The sequence below is a fragment of the Girardinichthys multiradiatus genome, chromosome 11 (assembly GCF_021462225.1).
Source record: "Girardinichthys multiradiatus isolate DD_20200921_A chromosome 11, DD_fGirMul_XY1, whole genome shotgun sequence".
Lineage (NCBI taxonomy): Eukaryota > Metazoa > Chordata > Actinopteri > Cyprinodontiformes > Goodeidae > Girardinichthys > Girardinichthys multiradiatus.
Window position 1 is genome coordinate 13,375,051 of NC_061804.1, and position 23,121 is coordinate 13,398,171.

The window sequence follows — 23,121 nt, forward strand, 5'->3', positions numbered from 1 at the left end:
TCACAGATTTAAAACTTCCTGTATCTAATAAAGCTATTTCACGTTGACCATTTATGAGCACCGGGACTGTGCGAGCAAGTTCCTGGACCGGAAATGGGGAAGATGGTCTAGGGACTGAACACAGAAGAGAGGGCTCACTCCTTGTAGTGGCAGGACATGTATACTGCATATGACCTATCCTGTTACACTGAAAACACCTGACATCTTGTTTTGAGGAGGAATAATTCTTAGCAGGATTGGGTTTAGCTACAGAAAAAGACTTAGTAGTGGGAAAACTCCTAGTCTGACCCATAGCACCAGCCCTTTCACCCACGTCACACTTATTTCTTCCTATTGGGAAGTGATTACGCCCAAAGTTGGTTCTTCTAACTCCCGTCCTTGCCGACAAGAAGACTTCTGCCAAACTTGCAGCCTCCTCCGCAGACTTAGGAGCTCGTTCTTGGATCCACACCTCCAAGTCCGGATTCACCATCCTCAGAAACTGCTCCATGATCATTAATTCTGAAATGTCTTTCACTGATGACTTCTCCGGTTTGACCCACTTATAGAACAAGTCCTTAAGTCGAACATAAAGTTATTTTCGTGTCTCACCCTGATGAACATCCAGGGATTGAAACCTCCTTCTATAAGTGTCGACTGTTATCTCATATTTGGTCAATATTGCTTCTTTCACCTTGTCATAAACATGAGAATGTGCCAGGTCCATCAGCACATATGCACTACGTGCTTTCCCAGTCAGTAGTGGAACCAAACGAACTGCCCACTCTTCTTTAGGCCACTGACAGACCTTAGCCATCCTTTCAAAAGTTGTTAGATAGTGCTCAACATCATCATCAGAAGTCAGTGGAAGCAGCTTTGGCTCCCTCTGCCCAGTGGGTAGCTGGTAGGTCAGCTCACCTTGTCACCATCATACTGTCGTTCCTCTTTCAATTCCTCCACATGCGCCTGGAGTTGTTGAAATTGATGTTGAAAACCCTTCCATCTCATCTCTTGACGCTCTGCTTCCTTCTCACTCTGCTGATCTCGAGCCGTTTGCGACTGCATCAAGGATTTGACAAGACTGACCAGCTGATCCGGTTTGTCATCAGCGCTAGCCCCGGTAGCAGCCTCCGCCCCACTCGCGGCTGAAGTACTCTCTGGACTCCCCAATTCATTATTTCTTTTTCCACCTCTTGTCATCATGGCCTCATTCTTCCTCCACGATCCAACAGGTACCAATAATTAGGCTACAAGGGATTTTTCTTCTCAACATGGAACTATTCGCACACAGACTAAAACCTATAAAATTAAGGGTAAAATTTGTTATAATCGTTGTGAGATTTTGCTACTGTTATAAAATGTGAATTTATTCTAAGAGTTTTTAAACATAATTTCCAGAGATGGCAATAAATGTGGCCAGCACGAATCTTATTCGGTGAACCATTAAGTCACACCTAGAGTAGCTTACTCAGTGAAAGGAACCATCTGAATTTATGGTTGTTTCTGGAAATGAGAACAAAAGGAACAGACTTATAAATCACTTTTCTAGTCTTACTGGACACTTAAATATGATGGAAATACTTTTTTCAGCTAAAACTAGTTTGAAAAGGCAACAAATTACCATAGAACAAAGTTGTATGAGGGAGATAGTTGTTTTTGTATTGGGAATTTGTTTGTTTGATTTTCACATAAGTAATTCTAAAACAGTGTGTAATAATTGTATAAATGTATCAATGTATAAAATTTAAAAAACTGTTTTTTAGAATATATAGATGTATTTATCAACCTGTTTACATCTGATCCAATGTCACCCTTGATATCTTTCTATATATTCTGTATATCCAATATGTTTGTGCACATTCACTCTTGACATAAAATCAATCTGCATCTTAAGAAATTCGAAAATTTATATCATCAATTGCTGTTGATGTTTTTCTTTCTGCTCCTGCAAAGTACGGTAACTGTGTCAGCATCTGCTCCTATTATTGGAGCAGCTCTTTGTGTTGAGAAACATGTTTAAAATAGCCTAATGCACAAAGCTTTTGTGCAAAATACCTGTTGTCCTGACATGTAGTTGTTGCATAGTAGCAATCAAAATGAACAAAAAACTTTTCTAAAGCATGTTAAAAACTGACAATTAGTTGAGTTAAACTTGCTGTTTAAGATGTCTTTAATTTAACAAAGCTCTGTTCTGTTTGGTAGCCTTGCAGGAACTGGTAGAACCTGTGAAGGATGGCTCAACATGCAAACTTACTGTAACAGATGCTTTGCACTCTGCGATGGGTGGGATAATTATTGTCTGAATATTAATTTATCAAATCAGATTGAATGAGACTAGTTTTTCATGACAGGCCAATATGAATAATCCAGGGTGTCATGCATGATTTGCATGGATGATACGTGAAGGGAGGAGGAGGTGCTGACAAGTAAGTGACACACAGCCACGCTCCGCAGGTTAAGGACGGTGACGGAAAGGGAGGAATCACTCTTGTTTACAAGTAGGGAGAATCTAAAATGTTACAGGCATGAAGACCTCATTCACACAAAGAGTATGTTTGTGTGACTTTCCTCACAAGTTTAGGTTAGTCGCCAGGTTAATACACTCTTCATGACTAATCTGGAGAAGGCAGCAGTATACAAGCACTCTTACCTTATACTTTGGAGGCCTAACTTCTTTTTCCGTTATTGTATATTCTATTGTCAGCTGGTTTGAGGTGTTAAAAACTAGCTCTGGTTTAAGGTAAATTATAATCTCTAGCCAAATAACAGGTTTGCCAAGAGCATCTTTGGTGATATTATTAAACAAGTTTATTTACTGTGCCTTGCAAAAGTTTAACTTCTTCATTTTGTATTAAGATTTTTGTAATAGAACAAAACATTGTTTCTTCTTTATTTTTTACAAATAAATAAATAGTGTGGCATGCATTTGAATTTTGTTACATTTGCTGTGATACCCTAAATAAGGTCATGTGCAACTAATTGCCTACTGAATTCAATTAATTTGTAAATTGAGACCACCTTTTTGGTCATTTAATCTTAGTATGAATCCAGTCATTCTGTGAAGGCCTAAAAGGGAGAAAGGTGTGGAGAAGCTTAATGCAGGCTTAAGTTATAAAATAGTATCCCAAGCCTTGAACATCTCACACAGCTGTTTATCCAAAAATGGGAAGAGTTATGGCAGAACTGCAAACATACTACTTACAACCCTAAAACCAAATTCAAAAGAGCATTAATCAGAGAACCTGCCAAGAGGCCTGTGGAGGAGTTGCAGAGATTCACAGCTCAGGTGGGAGAATCTGACACAACAACTACTATCAAATCTGGCATTTATGGAGGAGTGTTAAAGAAGTATATCACTCTTAAAAGAAAGTCACAAGAGGTCCTGTTTGCAGTTTGCCACAAGCAATACAGAAGGCACAGCAAACATGTGGAAGAAGGTGCTCTGATTAGATGAGACCATAATGAAACCATCTGGCCATCATGCAAAACAGGATGTGGCTGAACACTAATACTGCAGATAACTGAATGCACCTTCGTCATGGTAAAACATGGTGCTGGTAGCACCACCTGCTTAACAATTACACACTACTTTGTGTTGGTCTGTCACATGAAATCCCAATAAAACATACTAAAGTTTCTGGTTGTATTGGTAAAAATGTAAAAAAGGTGAAGGGTATGAACACTTTTGCAAGACATTGTACTTGAAATTCCATCTAAACATCTATAAAGTATAACATTTTTGGTTGTTTCATCTTTGGTCTCTTTGTATTTTTTAAAAGTTTTTGTTGTTGTTTTTCTTTACACTGTTTTTCAAAAATTGCTAAGACATCAGATATAAAATAATCTGCACAGTTCTTTGCTTTTTATATTTTCTTTTTGATAAATGTTTTTCTTGGTTACTGGTCCTACTCACTGTGTTTTTTTACATCCCACTGCTGCACCTTCAACCCTTCCACCTGAGTTTCTCTACCTTTCTTGTTTCCCTCATCATGCCTACAGTAAGCCTCTATCTGGCTCTCATTTTAAAAAGACATCACTGTGCTCTGCTTCTTTCTGCTTCTCTGCATTTTGGTTTGATGTCTTTTTCCAGCTCACGAGGGGATCGTCTTTTACGAGTGGGGAAAAGGGACAACCCTCTGAGGTGCAGATTCCAGAGATATTCAGTGCGCTCTGCTTTAAAAGTGTTTTTATCCTGACTCATAGAAACACATTTTTTTTTAATCATTTTACCTGTTTCAAGTCAAGTATCAATCAGTTAGCATTTTTCTTTCCCTTTTTCCATCTTCATTCTTATCTTTTCTTTGTTCTCCCTGTGTTTTCAATTTAATTTAGTTTTATTTAGTTTTATTTTTCTTTATGTTACCCCTGCTCTCTATCTTTCATGCTGGACAGAGGAAATCCCTGTGTCGGCTCTTTCAGACGATCTACACATCAGTTAGAATGGCTGATCAATATGTAGGTCCTGACTCGCTCAAACATACTATCTAATCATTTGTGGAGTAAATGAGGGTTTGTAGGACTCATCTACCTAATTTGAGACCATCTTTGCCCAGCCATGGTTGATGGCAGAGCACACATTGCCTGTGGTATGCAATTTGTCTGGGTCATCTGAGAATGGAGAAGAGCAATGCACAACGTTTTAATAGATTTATTACAGGTCCCTGTGATTGTGGTTGAGTTAACATGAGTCCCTCTAAGAGGAATGGAATTAAACATGTAGTATGACCTTAAAGTGCCTGCAATGTGAAAATGTTAAGTGTTCCTAAAGGTTTTGTGTCCAAGTGGGTACATGTAAAAATAAAAATATGTGCACCTGTGTGATATGAGCTTCTATTTGTCCATCAATACTGGATTGAATACAACCCCCGAGAAATCACCCACTTCTTACACACACCTGCACACATTTTACAACGTTTACCAAGAGTCTTGAAGAAGACCTTTGTCCAATTGAGCTGAAATAATATTTATTTCACCAATCATGTTCTTGAAATCTTCAGAACAGAAGTCTGATGAAGAAACTGACTACTTTCGGTAGTCGGTTTCTTCAAGGCACATATAATCCATCATTTTCCAACATAATTCTAGTTCAGGATTTAGCAACATTTTGAAAGATCCATGATAAATTCATGATCAGTTATTTAATGTGGGGCTCTGAATGCAAACATTTATTTTCTTCTTTTGCCAATGACACCTCTGGAACTTGAATTATGACATGCTGCTTCCAGCCAGTGTTGTATGTTATCTAAAGTAAGAGCTGTCGCTCTATTGAAACATAAACAAAGGGGTTTGAATAAATAGTACTTTAGATGCTATTCCTCCCTTGATTCGTGTTCCACGAACAGATGTTTTCCTAATTCCACCTATTCTGGCAGAGTGATAAACTAGTGATGACACCAGATGGTTAAATTCCTGTGAGCTGTCTAATGCTGACTGAGAGTAGAAGCCCAGAAATAAGAACAGCTCCAGCAGCAATCCAAAGACAAGCCTTAGAACCTTTTATAAGTCTTGATTACATAATTGTCCTGGTTGAACATGAAGTCTTCTTTAGAGGTCCAACAAGTATCATTGTGTTTTACCTTTACACACCTGCAGTAGAAACAAATTTTATTCAGCACAGTTACTTTTTGGACTGTTTACAATTGGGTTCCAAATTTCAAAAAAGGAAGTACCAAGGCGTTTAAAATATACCACTGAACTAACAGTGTCCCTGTCTCAAAATTACCTCCCCGGGCAGACAGAACAGCTATTGGAGCCAAAGCTGATGATCCCCAGCCAAGACACAGAGGACAACCCAAGTCAGTGTCAAAAAAGTAACCCTCTTTGACACAAACATTGGCACTGTCCTGCCCTCTTCTTTGATTGTGTTTGTTCTGGTTGGAACAATATGGATAAAATGTGCTTTGAGCTAATTTCTCCTTTTGAATTCACATTTTTATTTCTTCCAAACTCTTACTTAGATTGAAGTTTGATAAAAAAAATAATAAATCCAAATTATATGTGAGACCCTTTTTAAAATTTTTATGGACACATTAATTCAAATTTGATAAAGTCAGATCTATCAGCCTAAGTAGTACTTTGTTAGTAGTAGTTCTGTAGATATTTCCTTTAATTCTCTTTTGAACAGTAGTTAATTTCATGTCTGGTATTATTTTATTTAGTTTTATTTTATTTTCCTGAAAAATTAGGCTAATTAAATATAAGACATGAATTATAATTTAACATAGCCAATCAATTACTGTGAAGCCATCTACAAGAGTCATTCCCACGTGCCTAGAACACCTCCCGATGGAGTCATCCAGGAGCTCTACCATGAGCTTCTCACCCTAGCTCTTAGGGAGTGCCAGGCCACCATGTAGAGGTTCCCCGCTTACTCGTGAACAAGACCCCGAGATACTTGATGCAGGAGCTCCCCACCCCCTCCAATCTGGAGTAAAATATAATATATGCATAATATATCCTAAAAATATTCTTTCCAAAACTTTCTCTAGTTCAAATGATTCAACAGGTGTTTTTTGAGAATATGTTCCTGTGTCTCAATGCAATTATCTGCATAGGTAAAGATGAAAAATATGATTATTAATAATAATAATACAATTTCAAACAATGTAAGAAGCCTCCAGCTTGTATTTGTGGATTTATATTTGACCCTGTTTAATTAAGTTCTTCTTCATAACAGTGTGTTATTTACTTCTGTTTGGAACTGTGCATGACTTCACGCACGTGAAAAATAATTAAAGTTTCATCTGAGGAAAAGTAACCTCAAAGGATGATTGTGCCACCAACATGTTTCCCTGTTGATGTGGTGTTTTTTTGGTGCTCTGAAATATTGCTTTGTTGCCCACATGTTATAAAAGTGTGGCTTTAAAGTTTAGGTTTGACACATTCTCGCACAAAGTTCTGGGAGATCTTATTTAGGCCTTGATGTTGTTTATTGGAATAAAATACTTTGGTTCAGCAGTAACATTTAGAACACATCCAGGACTTCCTGTAATTCCTGCAGCTTCTTCAATGTTATTGCCCTCGGACAGCCTACCTGACCGGTTTCTATACTGTTTTTCTTCTTTCTTGTGAGAAATATCTAGATTTGGAATTTAATGCTGACTTTTTTATTTGTTTGTTTGTATTCTCCTGACTGATATCTGGATGCAACAACATTGTTTTGATCTTTTATAACCTCAAAACTGACCTGAATCATAGTAACAAAAACAACTGGGAAAGTTAAGAAGACTAAATACTGAAATGGAATCAAAGGATGTTTCAACTAGGCAGCTTTAATAGTTTGCACACATATACCAGGTTATTGCAGCTTTTTTAGTTTTTATATTTTTTCCAACAGTAGATTTCTTTATTAGCTGAAATACAGATGATATATATATCCACATTAAAGGTGGAGAAAGTTTTGAAATGACTTATTTTTTTCATTTTTCTTCTTAGAAAAGCCAGCATTTTAACAGGAGAATTTTCACTTTTTAAAGCATTGTAGGTGTAATCAATGATACTCAGGCGTCTATAGTATATAAATAGAAATATTAGGTAAAGAAAATTCTCAGAAAAGGTATGGTTTTACCCAATTAGTTATTTTGACAGCAGTCATCTGAAATTAAACACATTGTTTTTTCCTTCCACTTCAGTCTAAACTCCATGGAACCAGTATATGATTTTATGTATCAGCTGTAGCTGTTAAAATAACCACTCTACCTCGCTGTGGTTTATCTGCTACAGTCTATTAATTACAGCTTGCTGCTCTGTGCAGCGTGAACTCTAAATAGGTTTTGCTCACCGACACATTTTTAAGCCGTTACACTTCTCATCTCCCTTTAAAGAATCAATAGAAAGCGGCCTTAGATGTCCATCTGAACATTTGGTTGCTGCTGACTTTGCAAACCACACAGGTCTCGTATTGTGCATCATGTAAGAAGTGGTCTAGTTGAGATTCACAGCGTGACCTGAAACTGCCCCTCTAAGCCACGTCAGATCAATGCACTTTATCTCTCATCTGTCACCTGGCACTCAAAGCCTGTTCTGCCACCCAAATTACTGATGTGCTGAATTATAACTTGGTTGGAGCAGTAGTGTACTGTACCCAAGGCATTTTGAAATATCACTGGCAGACTGAGCTCTCTTCCCAGATACATCTATCACTGGGAGAGCTATGTGGAACAGACAGCTAATATCCTGGGGTTCTTTACAACAGCTTTTGTCAAAGTCTGCATTGTGACAGGAGGCTTCCCACAAACGTTTCAGAGCCTGTTAGCCATCCTACCTAAAGTTATTTTGGACAATAAAATACTGTCACCTGTGGGTGCCGAAATAAAAGTATGTTTCTACTGGCCTTATCACTGGTATTCTGTCATAACACGGCGGTCTCTGTAAATATTTGTTTGACTTTATATGGTAAGTTATGATACAATAAACAGAAGTAGAGGAAGCAGATACCGGTGTCAGATAGTGGAAACAGAGAGGCCTGAAAATGTTATTGTTTTTTTTATTTGTTTTATCTCTAAGAAACCATAAGTTAGACGGTCTACTTCAAAGAGCTTTTCCAGTTAAAAAGAAAACAGAATGAAATAACTGATGTTATCATGACATCAATAACACTTGATGTCGTTGCTTAGGACAGTGATTCCCAACTAGGGGTACTCATGCCCCTGGTGGTACGTGAGCACATTGCAGGGGGTATGTTGAAACATTTAATATTTCATTTCCAAGATGTAGGGTAGATATGATCAGTTAGTAGGGAAAGTTCTTGGATATGTGATGTTTTATTAGGACCCCGGTGCAAAATACACCAAGGTTTTATCAACCAAAAGAACCAAAAAGGCACAATAAAATGACTACAGGTAGAAAAAACTAGAGCAGGGGTGCCATTGCTGTTCACCTGCACGACACTCAGCTACCAAGGGGGGGGGGAGAGAGTAACAGCTGCTTCCACTCTGACGATCTATCAAAGCTTATCAAGGACAAGCAATCTCAGTTATCTCATTAAAGCTCCGTCAAAATGATGAAAGCAAAATAAAACTGATATAGTGATCCTGAACATTATTTTTAAGTGTTCTGTTGCTGATTTTTTAGGTTTAATGGTCTGTTTATTGAAGACTTCTTAAAAGAAGATCCAGTTTTTGTTATAACAAAAGCAGGTTTATTATTTATGTAGATTTTGTATTTATTTAGATTACTTATTCACTTTCACTCCAACAGAGTTATATTAAAGTTTTAATTTGAGCTGAAAAGAATAAAATGTCTAAGAATGAAATGATCAAGTTAAAGAGATTAAATAAAATTATTTTCTTTCAATAATCATTTGTTTAACATTCTACTTTTGCTAACTCGTTTGACTGAGGGCAGCGTTTCCCCTACCATCATCCAAGGGGGGCACCCCGCCAGCAAGGTAGTACATTAGTACATTTTCATAGTTAATGTCATTAAGTTTATTAGATCATGTCATGAGTAATATTTGTCCTTGCGCTGTCACTAATCTACTTTCTATTGCCAAAACTGATAAAAGCTGGATGACAACAAACTCCTCATAGATAAAGTCCATTCACCACCAAAAAAAAGCTTTTGACCTGGCTCTGTAAGACTGAGCCTGTTTATTAAAATTAAATACATACTAGATAGATAGATAGATAGATAGATAGATAGAAACCCAATAAACTAAAAAAAGTAAAAGGTTTTTTTAATATAAGGTTCCTTATTCATGGCAAATTAAGAAAAACACAGAAAAACAAGGTTTGAGATCTTTTTATAAAAGAGGATTTAAAAAATATTGCTTGTACCATTGTCATTCTTTTGTGGGCATTTATGATGAAATTTTTCATTTGAAAATCTATGGACAGACAGTTTCAATTTGAGAGAAAGTTTCCTTATTTTTAGTGACAGACGTTATAATGTTCACCAAACTAACCATGTATCAGTGGACTATGTCTGCAGTCAGACTTGGTGCCTTTTGCACAGATAAATTGTGATCCTTCTTGAGTCCAGCTCTTCATGCTCAAACGTCCTTTACCAGCAGAGAAAAGGTTTTACTTCCCCACATGGGAAGTTATAGTGTGAAGAGCGGAAGGTATTTGTGCAAGAGGGATTAAGTCTAACTGCAAAAACATAGTTTTGAGGGCAAGGAGATTACATTTGCAAGAAAACAAGATTGTATTTGAATGTGACATCAGCCCTTCGGGTGAGTATATTGCAATATCTAAGAGTAAAAACAAAGAAAACAGCTCCTAAAAATATAATTTTATATATATATATATATATATATATATATATATATATATATACAGTACAGACCAAAAGTTTGGACACACCTTCTCATTCAAAGAGTTGTCTTTATTTTCATGACTATGATTATTGTAGCTTCACACTGAAGGCATCAAAACTATGAATTAACACATGTGGAATTATATACTGAACAAAAAAGTGTGAAACAACTGAAAATATTTCTTATATTCTAGGTTCTTCAAAGTAGCCACCTTTTGCTTTGATTACTGCTCCACACACTCTTGGCATTCTGTTGATGAGCTTCAAGAGGTAGTCACCTGAAATGGTTTTCACTTCACAGGTGTGCCCTGTCAGGTTTAATAAGTGGGATTTCAAGACTTATAAATGGGGTTGGGACCATCAATTGTGTTGTGCGGGAGGTGGATACAGTACACAGCTGATAGTCCTACTGAATAGACTGTGAGAATTTGTATTATGGCAAGAAAAAAGCAGCTAAGTAAAGAAAAACGAGTGGCCATTATTACTTTAAGAAATTAAGGTCAGTCAGTCCGAACAATTGGGAAAACTTTGAAAGTGTCCCCAAGTACAGTTGCAAAAACCATCAAGCGCTACAAAGAAACTGGCTCACATGAGGACCGCCCCAGGAAAGGAAGACCAAGAGTCACCTCTGCTGCGGAGGATAAGTTCATCCGAGTCACCAGCCTCAGAAATCGCAGTTTAACAGCAGCTCAGATTAGAGAACAGGTCAATGCCACACAGAGTTCTAGCAGCAGACACATCTCTAGAACAACTGTTAAGAGGAGACTGTGTGAATCAGGCCTTCATGGTAAAATAGCTGCTAGGAAACCACTGCTGAGGACAGGCAACAAGCAGAAGAGACTTGTTTGGGCTAAAGAACACAAGGAATGGACATTAGACCAGTAGAAATCTGTGCTTTGGTCTGATGAGTCAAGGTTTGAGATCTTTGGTTCCAACCACAGTGTCTTTGTGCGGTGCAGAAGAGGTGAGCGGATGGACTCTACATGCCTGGTTCCCACCATGAAGCATGGAGGAGGAGGTGTGATGGTGTGGGGATGCTTTGCTGGTGACACTGTTGGGGATTTATTCAAAATTGAAGGCATACTGAACCAGCATGGCTACCACAGCATCTTGCAGCGGCATGCTATTCCATCCGGTTTGCGTTTAGTTGGACCATCATTTATTTTTCAACAGGACAATGACCCCAAACACACCTCCAGGTTGTGTAAGGGCTATTTGACCAAGAAGGAGAGTGATGGGGTGCTGCGCCAGATGACCTGGCCTCCACAGTCACCGGACCTGAACCCAATCAAGATGGTTTGGGGTGAGCTGGACTGCAGAGTGAAGGCAAAAGGGCCAACAAGTGCTAAGCATCTCTGGGAACTCCTTCAAGGCCGTTGGAAAACCATTTCAGGTGACTACCTCTTGAAGCTCATCAACAGAATGCCAAGAGTGTGTGGAGCAGTAATCAAAGCAAAAGGTGGCTACTCTGAAGAACCTAGAATATAAAAACATATTTTCAGTTGTTTCACACTTTTTTGTTCAGTATATAATTCCACATGTGTTAATTCATAGTTTTGATGCCTTCAGTGTGAAGCTACAATATTCATAGTCATGAAAATAAAGAAAACTTTTTGAATGAGAAGGTGTGTCCAAACTTTTGGTGTGTATTGTATATATTGTTACGATCTGTCTAGGGTTGGCAAGACCATAACCTGAAAATGATCCATCCTCATCAGACCTCAAACAATCACAACACAGAGTAGTTTTACCTATTTTATTTACCATGATGTGAATGTTTTAACACTGAGAAAGAGAGGAGCAGAATAACTTCAGGGTGAACTTTAGGCCAAAACAACAAACAAAAGGAAACTAATATCTTTTAAATGAATTAACCTTTTCAGAAATAAATCAACCAAATGACAATCACTTACTTTCCTCACTAAAATAAAAAGGAGAAAACTAGAATAAAAATAAAAGGCAGTTCACCCCTACAAACTCCTCAATGTATCTATGCATCTTAGACAAATGTGTGGCTGGTTGGAATGAGCAGAGGATGAATGACGAGCCGCTTATAGCGGCATCTTCTTATAAGTCATTTCCGTCTAGGTAACCAATCCGCTTCCGCCATCATATGGGTCCACCAATCACGGAGAGCCACCTGCACACTCATATTTACATAATTTTTAAAAAAGGGGGAAAAAACAAAAACAAACACCTTACGACTGCAGTCGTAACAATATATATATATATATAATTATTTTTTTTCTTTTAGATCTATTAACTTTTCTGAAAAAAAGTGTGGGAGTACACAAATTCTAGTACTTATTCCAAAATGTGTGAAGACTCTTTTTGCTGAAAGGCAGGAATGGGTAGCAAAACTGTCTTAAAATTATACAGCAAATTATGTTAGGTCAGTCCTGATTGAGAAACACTGCATCATGTCAATCCATATAGTGGATTTTAAGGTATTCCTTTCAGTACAAACAAATGCTATGGCTGCCTTCATTTCTTCTTTGTAGACCAGCAAACATCCACCTGTGCCAAAAGAGAAGCAGATTTATTTGTATACTTGGTTTATATCTGACATACATTACCATTAAACATCATATTAAATTACAAAGGAAGAGCAAAGCTGGAATATAAGAGCATTTCCCTTTAAGATTTGCTCTCTCATTTTTATACCAACAGGCTCATGGCAAATCCAGTCAGACAAAGAATTAAAACAGGCCGGGTGGGCTCCATAGTAGTGTCTCTAATGTAAAAGGCCTACTTCACTGTTTTTCAAATATCTGTTCTTGTGTCTACATGGACATAAAAAGTTGCTCTTCAGTAAGCGCCATCAAAAATCAACATTTTTCTCACTAAATACTTGGGCTTGCAGTATATAGCTAAGCCCATAATAATTCATGCCCCTATCGGTTTTAAAGTAATCTTATAATTTTACCAACATATTTCTGATTTCAAGTAAGGGGTTTGATTGCTAGAATGCCTTTACACTGACTCTTGAGAATGGCATAAATCATTTTGACATGTCAATTGTTTTTGATAAAATGTCAATAAGACATAAAATTGATACTCCTTTTATTATATTTATCTTTTGAGGGAAATTGTAATTTCAGAAACATACTTCTTGATTGAATGACACATGGGTTTAACTGCATAAAATTACTCCTTAATAATATAGAGCTTCATCACAAGTCAGAATTGATTCACGGTCCCACCCCGTCATCTATTGTGTATGTGTTGGTGCCTGAGCTCTACATTTCTCTTGTCACTGCCATAAATGCTGTAGTTTCACCCTGATAGAAGGTCATCTTTGTCTGAACAAAAAGTATTATAAATTCTAAAAAAAATGGCAGGGCTACATACAGCACAGGTTTGCTTGTCTTGTTTACCATGCATATTTAACATGTATAAAACACAAAATTACCTAAAGTGATCAGTATAATATTAATTACAACACAAAGATGAACAGGGGAAGAATAATTCTTAATTTTCCTTGAAGCTGAATTGAATTTAATGGTCATCTGAGTGAACATAAATTCTCCCTATTAAAAGGAATGAGACTTGGCTTGCTGTGTGTCCTCTGATCTGTGGTCCTTCTTCACAGTGGAAATATTTCTGTAGTGGACAGCTGTTTATCCTCTCTGCTCCACCAGTAATGAGATGAACACTTAGAAACGTATTAGGCTTGGCTACAGTTTCACCACATCAGCACGCTCATTCAGAATTGTGATTTAAAACGATGGAGGTTTTTATCCCTCTTTTTAAATACTTCTTATTTTCAGGCTCATCTTTCTCTTTGTCCCTTTTTTTGCCTCCATCATCTTTTCTCTTGGTACAAAACCAATTATTTCGCTCTTATATTTTACACCAACAGAAGTTGTCCAACTGAGCCTGGCGGAGGATCAGCGAATCAGCACCTCGACTGTAACAGTGGGCCTAAGTGCTGTCCTCACCTGTGCCATCCAGGGGACGCTGCGTCCACCCATCATCTGGAAGAGGAATGGCGTCATCCTAAATTTCCTGGATCTGGAGGATATCAATGTGAGTGCATATAGCTACTGGCTCTTTTTTGTTGCTTGTATTGGTGAGAGCAGTGCTTGACTCTATGATGAAATCTACAAATATAGGTTTTGTGTCTCTTATTGTGCTATCCAATTAATTTTGTTAACTTATTATTCTTAAAGTATTTGGCTTTCAATTAGTTAAGAAAATAAGGAAATGTAAAACAATGGTTAATTTTAAGTGTTAATACTATTGTAGGGTCAAGAATACATTAAACTGTGACACGAGGATTAATGAAGTCTGCATTAATCTACAGAATGATAAACACTTCTAAGCTGTGTGATATTTCTTTTTGTCTCACAAATAGTATGGACAATAATTTGGATAATTTTCCATCTCTTTGACAATTAGATACTACTCTCTGGACTCCTAGAACTGGTTCTCAATCCTGGTCCTCTGGACCCACTGTCCCACTTGTTTTAGGAATTTCCCTGATGCCACACACCTGACCTAAAAGATTAACAGGCTTCTGCAGCACTTGATGGCATGCTGAGGAGGTAATACAATCATTTGAATCACGTGTGCTGGAGCAGAGACACATTTAAAACATTAAAGAAGAGTGGATCCAGAGGACCAGAACCACTGCCCTTGAACAAAACATTGAAGATTGTGGTTGTGATGTGAGAAAATGGGACAAGGTTCCAGGGGTTTGAATACTTTTGCAAGGCACCGAATGAGCAAAGATGCATCCTGTGTGAAGTGACAAGTATAAATATGATGAAAAGGTATGATGTAAGGAAATCGTTAGACCTACAGATACATTTTTAGACTCATATGTACATATATTATTATTCAAATTAAATGAAATAGTGCTTCTGCATTTCCTTTCTCTTAATACATAAATATAGACAGGAAGGAAAATATACAGATTCATAGCAAGTAGTGGAAAAGTGAACTACACTGAATAGGATACTTTTTATGACAAAATCTGTGCCAATGAATAATATCACATAATTATCACCACATACAAAATGCGTTGAGCTTTTGAATAAAACCTATTACTTAATCTGAGTGGTCTGCCTAATTATTATCTGGTTGATTTTAGCAACAATGAGCGCAATGGGTGGGCTCCTCACATTTATATTAAAATAAGCCAATTACAACACTTTGAAACACAAAATTTGAAAATTACAATGCTGCTGAGAGTTGTAAAGCCCTGAAAGTGTTTCAGCAGAATTATACTAATTTTTGTACTTTATATTTTAAGTTTGCACAATTTATGTTCTGCCACATAAAACGAGGCAAAAAATCCCCTTCCTTGTCTGATATTCAGGCCAGAAAGTGTTGCAGGACAGGGGGAAAGACTAAATGCAAGAAACGAACCAATAAGTAGAAATAAGAGAATGATTGTAGAGCATCCTCCATAAAACAATACGATTAATGTAAGCTCTGTGCTTAATGAGCTATGCAACCATGCATTTGTTTGGGTGAAAGCACAGTCGCTTTATCCACTGCCTGTTCACAATGCACTGATGGCATGTTAATGAGCGACATGTTGGTCTGCTGGGGTGATGGGCAGATAAATAGTCTTACATGTTACGGTCGTGACAAGATGAGGAGCAATGTCAGCTCAGGTGCCTCAAGCTCCTGACCGCATATATTGGATTTTCACAGAGATTTGTGATCTGAGGAGAAAAGGGGGAGAGCAGTGCCTGCTGTTTCTTTTCATTCTGGTAAATCAAAGAAAAAATTCAAACAAAAGCAGCTAAATTCAATTAAACGTATTGTTTTGCTGCATGTAGGTAATTCGTATAGCCATTAAAGGAAATTAAAGACATGAAACACTTTTCAAGTATTAAACACAGTAACAGGCTGATCAATTTGTGGAGGCTGAAGAGCAGTATTTTGCAGAAAAAAACATGTGTAGCTGAAAAAATGTAAAATAAATAAGCAATTGATTTATGAGATATCCAAATGAATTAGTCTCCAAAGGGCCAAATATAATCATCCAATTAATCTTGGGTCTGTGTTTCATATTATTGGGGAGCTGTGCTTGTCAATTAAATCACACTGAGGACAAATTATAAATGCCTAAAAGGCTGAGTGAAGTCATTTAACTGCAATACATTTGTCATGATGCTGCTATATAGAAATGTAAATTGTCATATTTATTTATAATTAATTAGATACAGGAGATTAATGCCACTTTGAATATTATGTATGCAACATTAGTTCATGTGTTCATGTTCTTCAGTCAGCAGATATATTAAGAAACATTTTCAGATGGATGACCAAATATTTGTATCTCTAAACCTTGTTGGTTACAGCTGTTCAACCCCAGCCTTTATCGGGCACAAAGAATCACGTCTGGCTTCTGATGACTTTTTTGTTCACTTGTTTCCTCATTCCCTGTCATGTTCACTATATAGATAACCAAGTAGTGGATAGGGATACCCACGAGTGTTTGCACATCAGATAGTACTTAAAAACAACAGTAGACTACTACATAGTTTCTCTAGATAGGTTTCGCTTCAATGAGTACTAGCAGGGCACAAATGTCTCACCATTATGTGCATTATCAAATAACCTAATATACCCAAAGAACATATCCAAAAATTGGAAATGCCATCTTTTACATCTAAACGGACTAGGATAAGTGTATTAAGAAGAAATCACAAAATTGTATTTATAAATATTTAATGGCATATCCAAATTTTTTCCACTTCAAAACATTGACTAAGTCTATTTAACAGGAACATAATTTAACATTTTACCTATTCTGTTACACATAAAGTTTGTGTAATGTTTTTTTTTTAGGAAATAAATCTGTCCATTTCCATTTTAAATGTGCTGACAGAGTTCCATGAGGGCCATATGATCTACCACTTGGTGGGACAGCAAAGTATTTAATGCCTTAATCCACCCTAACTTGTAGCTTGAACTCCCCTGCTGATTGCCTCACACTGCACTAACAACATCAGCTCCATTCATCAGCCTAATGGGCTTTATATTTTTAACCCTTGCCATTTATCAGACTGAGGCACCGTCATGAGGGGAGAGAGTAGGATCAAATCCCCAAATGCCTGCTTCAGCTCAACAGGGAAACCGTTGATTCATGGTTTGTCTTCCTTTTCCCATCATTCTTTTTCTCCCTTGTCTCATCCCATCATTCCCTACTGTTGTGCTCCTCCTCTCGTCGCTCTCCACAGAAATCGTTATGTAGTCTATCAACCTGCCTACGTTTCCACTGACTCCCTGTGGATGCCTCCTGCACCCAATTCTTCACCACTATCCCCAATCCTGGTCCCCTGTTCTTCTTTTTCCATCTACACCAGTCCTAACTCTTCTCTTCCATCTCTTCCCTGTAATACAGGACTTCGGGGATGATGGCTCCCTGTATATCACCAAGGTGACAACAATACACATGGGGAACTACAGCTGCCATGCCTATGGCTATGAAGACCTCTATCAGACTCATGTGCTGCAGGTGAATGGTCAGTAGTGGCTCATTTCTTCCTTTAAATTGCAGAAAAAAAAGTTGAAAATGTTTTTCTTTGTCCTACTTCGTGGATTTCATTTAAGGTTTTTTGTCTAACATTTTTAGAGTAAAAGGAACAGCATCAAGGAAATACCTTTTTGTTTCAATGCATTTTCAAATAAAAATGGAATAATAAATTACCGGGTAAAGATTCAGTTGTTTGGTTAAGATAGACGTAAATTTAAAACAGTATGTATTTTTTTAAATCTATTGTGCATCTCAATAAATCAGCAGGTCATTGAAAGCGTTTCATAATTTGCAGTGATTCAGTTCAAAAACAGTAACGTATAAGTTATGTGGATTCATTACACACAGCGTGATATTTCAAGCGTTTATTCTGTTAATCATGATGACTATGGCAGCTCAAGGCTGCGGTAATACATTTTGCTCTAAACCTTTGTCTACTAAATATTTTTCTTCTGTTGCGATGGACTGACGACCTGTCCAGGGTGTACCCCGCCTCCCATTCATAGACTGCTGGAGATCGGCATCACCTTGCCTGCGACCCACTATGGAAGAAGCGGTAGAAAATGACTGACTGACTGATATTTTCCTTACACTCAACTTTTTATAAATATAAGAAACAGCACTCTGTCAGCAACCAGCTTCTTTAGTAAGGAACCTTTGTGGCTTACCCTCCTTGTGGAGGGTGTCAATGACTGCTGAACATCTGTCATTTCAGCATGTGAAGGATGTGAAATGGTCATTAATGTCCATGCTAAAATACTTATTATTATTTTTTTATTTATTTCATTTTATTATACTGAGGAACTGAATTTTTAAAATTTTAAATGGTGTTAAGCCATAATTATCAAAATTAAAAGAAAATTCTTGAAATATATCATGCTGCATGTAATCTATATGAGTTGCAGTTTTTGAATAGAATAACTTAAAGAAATTTACCTTGATGATATTCTAATTTATTAAAATGGACCTTTTAATAAATTTCTTTGAAGCACATTTGTATTGACAAGATAACTGCACTGCAAAAATTTTATGCACATAAGCTTTTACCAACATTGTGTAGGATTGATTTCAAAACCATTCAGCTATTTAAAAATAAACACTAAGTTTCATAATAAAGTATTTTGAGGAACAAGTTCTACAAGGAGATCCTGAAACTCTCCCAGTGTGGTGAAAATCAAACTGCTGAGGTTCTTTATTGTGGCACGTTTTGATGTTTGCACACACAGGTCCCCATGGTGTTGTTTAGTTAAACTTCCAGACTGAGCTATGTTTAATCAATAGTTTTATTCAACTGCAATCCCTCACATAAATGGATAAGGTGAGGTTTCATGGAGATTAGGAGTCCAAGGCAGGTTTCACCTTTGTTTCTGGTTTTGTTGGCTTTGGGATTGTAGAGCTCCTGGGGGAGTACGAATCATTTTTTGAGGTCATACGTTACACCTTTAAGCACAAATGCAATCAAGTGGGATCAAACCAAATAGTTTTTTAGATAAGGAATTTGAATTTGTTACATATTCTAAAGGGTACGCCTAATCAAAAATTCACTAAGGCATTTTCAAAAAGCACACCTATTTTACTTTTACACAAGAATGTAATTTAGTTTTTACTGGAAATTTAAATGTAGCACTGTTTGGAGTAATGTAATTATTTAGATTGTTTTTCTGAAGCTATTATTATATGAAAATTCTTACATAATTTCCCAGAATGCAATATATTAAGTAAAGTTAAGTAATTAAAAGGTTTTGAAGCATTAGGGATCAAATGAAAAACAAATCTCTAAATAATTGTGACCTAAGATGTTGAAGAAACAATTGGGTAATTTTAATTAATAGTATGTCAGTTTAACTTCCCATAATAGTAAAATGGAAATATTTTGTGCCATGAGAGTCAGCCCAATGTTTGATGATTGAGCAGAATATCATTTGGGTCAGCTGTAAACAAACTTTGAAGACTGGTTTTTTTTTAATGACTTATTTATTCAGTCCGGCAGTGTTGTCCTGTGGACATTCTTAACAAAGGCACCCATCATTTTCAGTCAGGAAGGTGAGACAAGAGATCCTGACTCCAGTCACTCACAAAAACAAACTACAAACTTGACTCGGATTCGAGGTCTCGTGACCAATTTTTATCTCACGTACTCAGAGGTTAAAGTAAGTGTATATATTTGGAGAAAATGATTGCTGTCCATTCTAAGTTACCATAGTTTAGACAAATGGTTGTTTTTATGGTAATGTTACACACTGTTTGCATGGTTTCTCTAATGTTTCTTAACAGTATGTGTCAGTTAAAAGTTTGTTTTTAGTTAAGGCTACCATCAAGCATCGTTCACTGTAAATAGCCACAGAGCACAGATCTGGCAGTTGTGCATATTTTACTATGAATAGGTGTTTAAGGAAGGTGGACTATTAATGTTTCTAAGAACCTGGGTTAGTCTGTTGTATCATAATGAATACATGTATGTCTATTAAAGTGAATTCTAGTATGAAATGACTTTCAAAACAAAACCAACTTAATTTACTCTTATTTGTTTCTTTCCTGCATGCTTATACTTTTAGTAGGATAAATACCATATCAAATTTATCTTAAAAATAATTCATAGTAGTCAATAACTGCTTTTACATGTTAGATTGAATAATATGAAAAGTATACTATATTATGTGTGAGAATTCTTTAGGGGGCCCACTGCTGGTTTGGGGGACATGGCAGCAGATTAGTTCGCTTATGCATCGGGTCTCCTCTGCGTTGCATATAAAGGGTTACTTAGAAAACTTTAAATGATCAGAACAAGTTTTGAACCTTTTTTAATGACAATGTCACTAGATATTTTGTTATTTTTGCTGCTCTGGACAAAATCTAATTACTTCAAAATACACAAACAAACCTGAGCAGATTTTTGCTTGCTGGTAGAAAAGATGCCAACATTATTCCACGCAGGGAGAGTTTCTAATCTATGTCCTTTTCAGACTTTGGAGTCCCAACCAAACCAATTAATTTTGATGCCATCGCTGATTGTATTGTAGTAAATTAAAACCTAATTCAAGCTTTTTCAATAAAAAAATATGTGATCATTCAGTTTTTCTGACTACTAAATAAAATAAAGCTAATTAATACAAAACAAAATAAAGCAGATTGTTTTTGTAGACCTATAAGCTAAAAAGAAGAAGGAGTCATGCAGACAGAGAAGACGTCTGGGGAAGGTGTTATCAGCAGAGGGCAATTACCAAATGTTTGCTTTGGGTATTGAGGGTATTCAAAAAGATAGGAGGAAGTGAGATAAGGTGGAATGGAGTGGAGCCAAGTGCCACATTATACTAAGTGAGTGGTTTGCATCCCGCTTCGCTATTAAAGCAATCTGTTCACTTAGGAGAATGACAATGCTGGAGCTTTAGTTTCCCCTTAGTACACAGAACTGGATTGTAGAACTCTTGTCTATATTATTTTAACACTTACGAGTGTGATGCCGTTGCTGTTAAATATGTGTCTGCAGCATAAAGTAACACCTAATAAACACTGAAAAGGAGCTGTAAGGTACTGCTTTCTTTCAAATAAACAACAGATGCATTAAGAGCCAAAACATACAGAAAGAAAGGACTATGGATGTTTGGTGCATTTCCTTTTTGTGCTTTTTTAAGAGGAAATGATTGGCTCTTGCTGTCAGGCATATCGGTCTTTCTGGTATTCACTGAGTCATTAAGTTGGGAGTTTAACAAGAAGTTCTAACTGCCTTGATAGGAAGTTTAAAACAGCTTACATCCTACTAGCTTCCATATCAATTAACTGGAACAGAGAAGGCACATTTATAATTAAAGTTCAAGGACAGTCCTTTAAAAAGTAGTCAGACCCCCCAAAGGATGCATGGTTTGGTACTTAGTAGAACCCCCCTTTTCTGCAGTCATGGCTGCAACTCTTTTAATGTATGTCTCTGCTTGCTGGCTGAGACTTTGCTCTTTCTTTACAAAATAGCTCAAGCTCCATCAAAATAGATCGGTTACATCTATAAATACCAGTTCTAGGTCTGGAATTTGAATGAACCTTTTTAACCACATGAATATAGTTTGCTAAAAACCATTCCACTGCAGCTTGCGCTCTATGTTGAGGGTTGTTCTCTGCTGGAAAATAAATTTTGCCCACAGTTTCAGATGTTTTGCAGCCTCCAACAGGTTTTCCTCCAGGACTGCCCTGTTTTTACAGTAGTTTGATCCATTTCCCAATCAACCCTGACCAGGCTGAAGAGCAGCTTTCCCACCACATGATGCACCCAGAAACCTGCTTCACAGTAGGAATGGTGTATTCAGGTTGATGCGCAGTGTACGTTTTCGGCCACACATAGTGTTTTACATGTGGCCCAAAAAGTCCACTACATGGCTTTTAGCAAACTGCAAACAGGACTTTTTCTTCCTGCCATGTTTACATAAAGTCCAGATTTATGGACAGCACAAAAATAGTTGGCCTGTCAACAGATTCTCCCAACTGAGCTAGGGATCTCTGAAACCCCTCCAGAGTTACCATTAGCCTCTTGGCAGATTCTCTAATTAATGCTCTCCTTTCCTAGGCTGTCCGTTTGATGGGCATCTATGCTTTGCTAGGTTTGTAGTTGTGCCAAACCTCTTCACATCTCTCCTGACTGGTCTGATGCATTCTTTTGTGAGTTGACTATTTACTAATTAGGGGACTTCTGATGGCAACTTGTTGCATCGGATTTTATTTGCTGACATTAAAGTGAACAAAGACAAAGGCTTGCCATGCTTTCAGATCTTCATCACTCAACTTTTTTATGAATACAACACATTCTTTTCCTTCCACTTTACAAGTATGTGCTACTTTGTGTTGGACTGTCAGAAAAACTGACAAAATCCCAGGAAAAAAGAAACATTGAATTTTGTGGTTGTTACATAAAGAGACTATAAAGAGGGATACAATGAAAAAGAAAAGGTTTAGTACAGTAATAAAAAATATTCTTAATTATACCTCCTCTTGTGGATAACAAATTACCATAATAAAGAGTTAAACCAGTCATAATAGTGACTAAAAAGAGTCTTCAGTTAGTAATAATCCAATGCTGCACCAAGCAGCAAACCAGTGTGTCATTAGAATTATTGAAGAAGGTAAAAATTGAAGGTTAGAGTGGCCTCATGTCTTGGAGTTAGGCGCAGTAGGTTTGTGTCAGCAGCCCAAGGGGCCAAGATGTTGCCCAGCATCGAAATAAGCAAACTACAACCTACCTGTTCATGTAAACTATTACATTGTATTTTATTTGACTTTCAATTCTTCTGCATTCATTCGCACTCATTCCCCCAAAGGATGGTGTAAGTGGCAGAATCATCCAACATCTATTTCATGCAGGGCCAGAGCTATATTAAAGGCCCCCCAGAGCTCTTGGATTCTTGTTA

The 23,121-nt window shown here is 37.1% G+C and overlaps 1 protein-coding gene across 1 annotated transcript in view; it reads left to right on the forward strand.

Annotated features, from left to right (window-relative positions):
* Positions 1-23,121, forward strand: part of fstl4 (follistatin-like 4) — a 313,380-nt gene that overhangs the window by 231,522 nt on the left and 58,737 nt on the right. The window contains exons 7-8 of the mRNA XM_047380086.1: positions 14,099-14,265; positions 17,600-17,720. Of these exons, the coding sequence (XP_047236042.1) occupies positions 14,099-14,265; positions 17,600-17,720 (288 nt within the window). The remainder of the gene's footprint in view (positions 1-14,098; positions 14,266-17,599; positions 17,721-23,121) is intronic.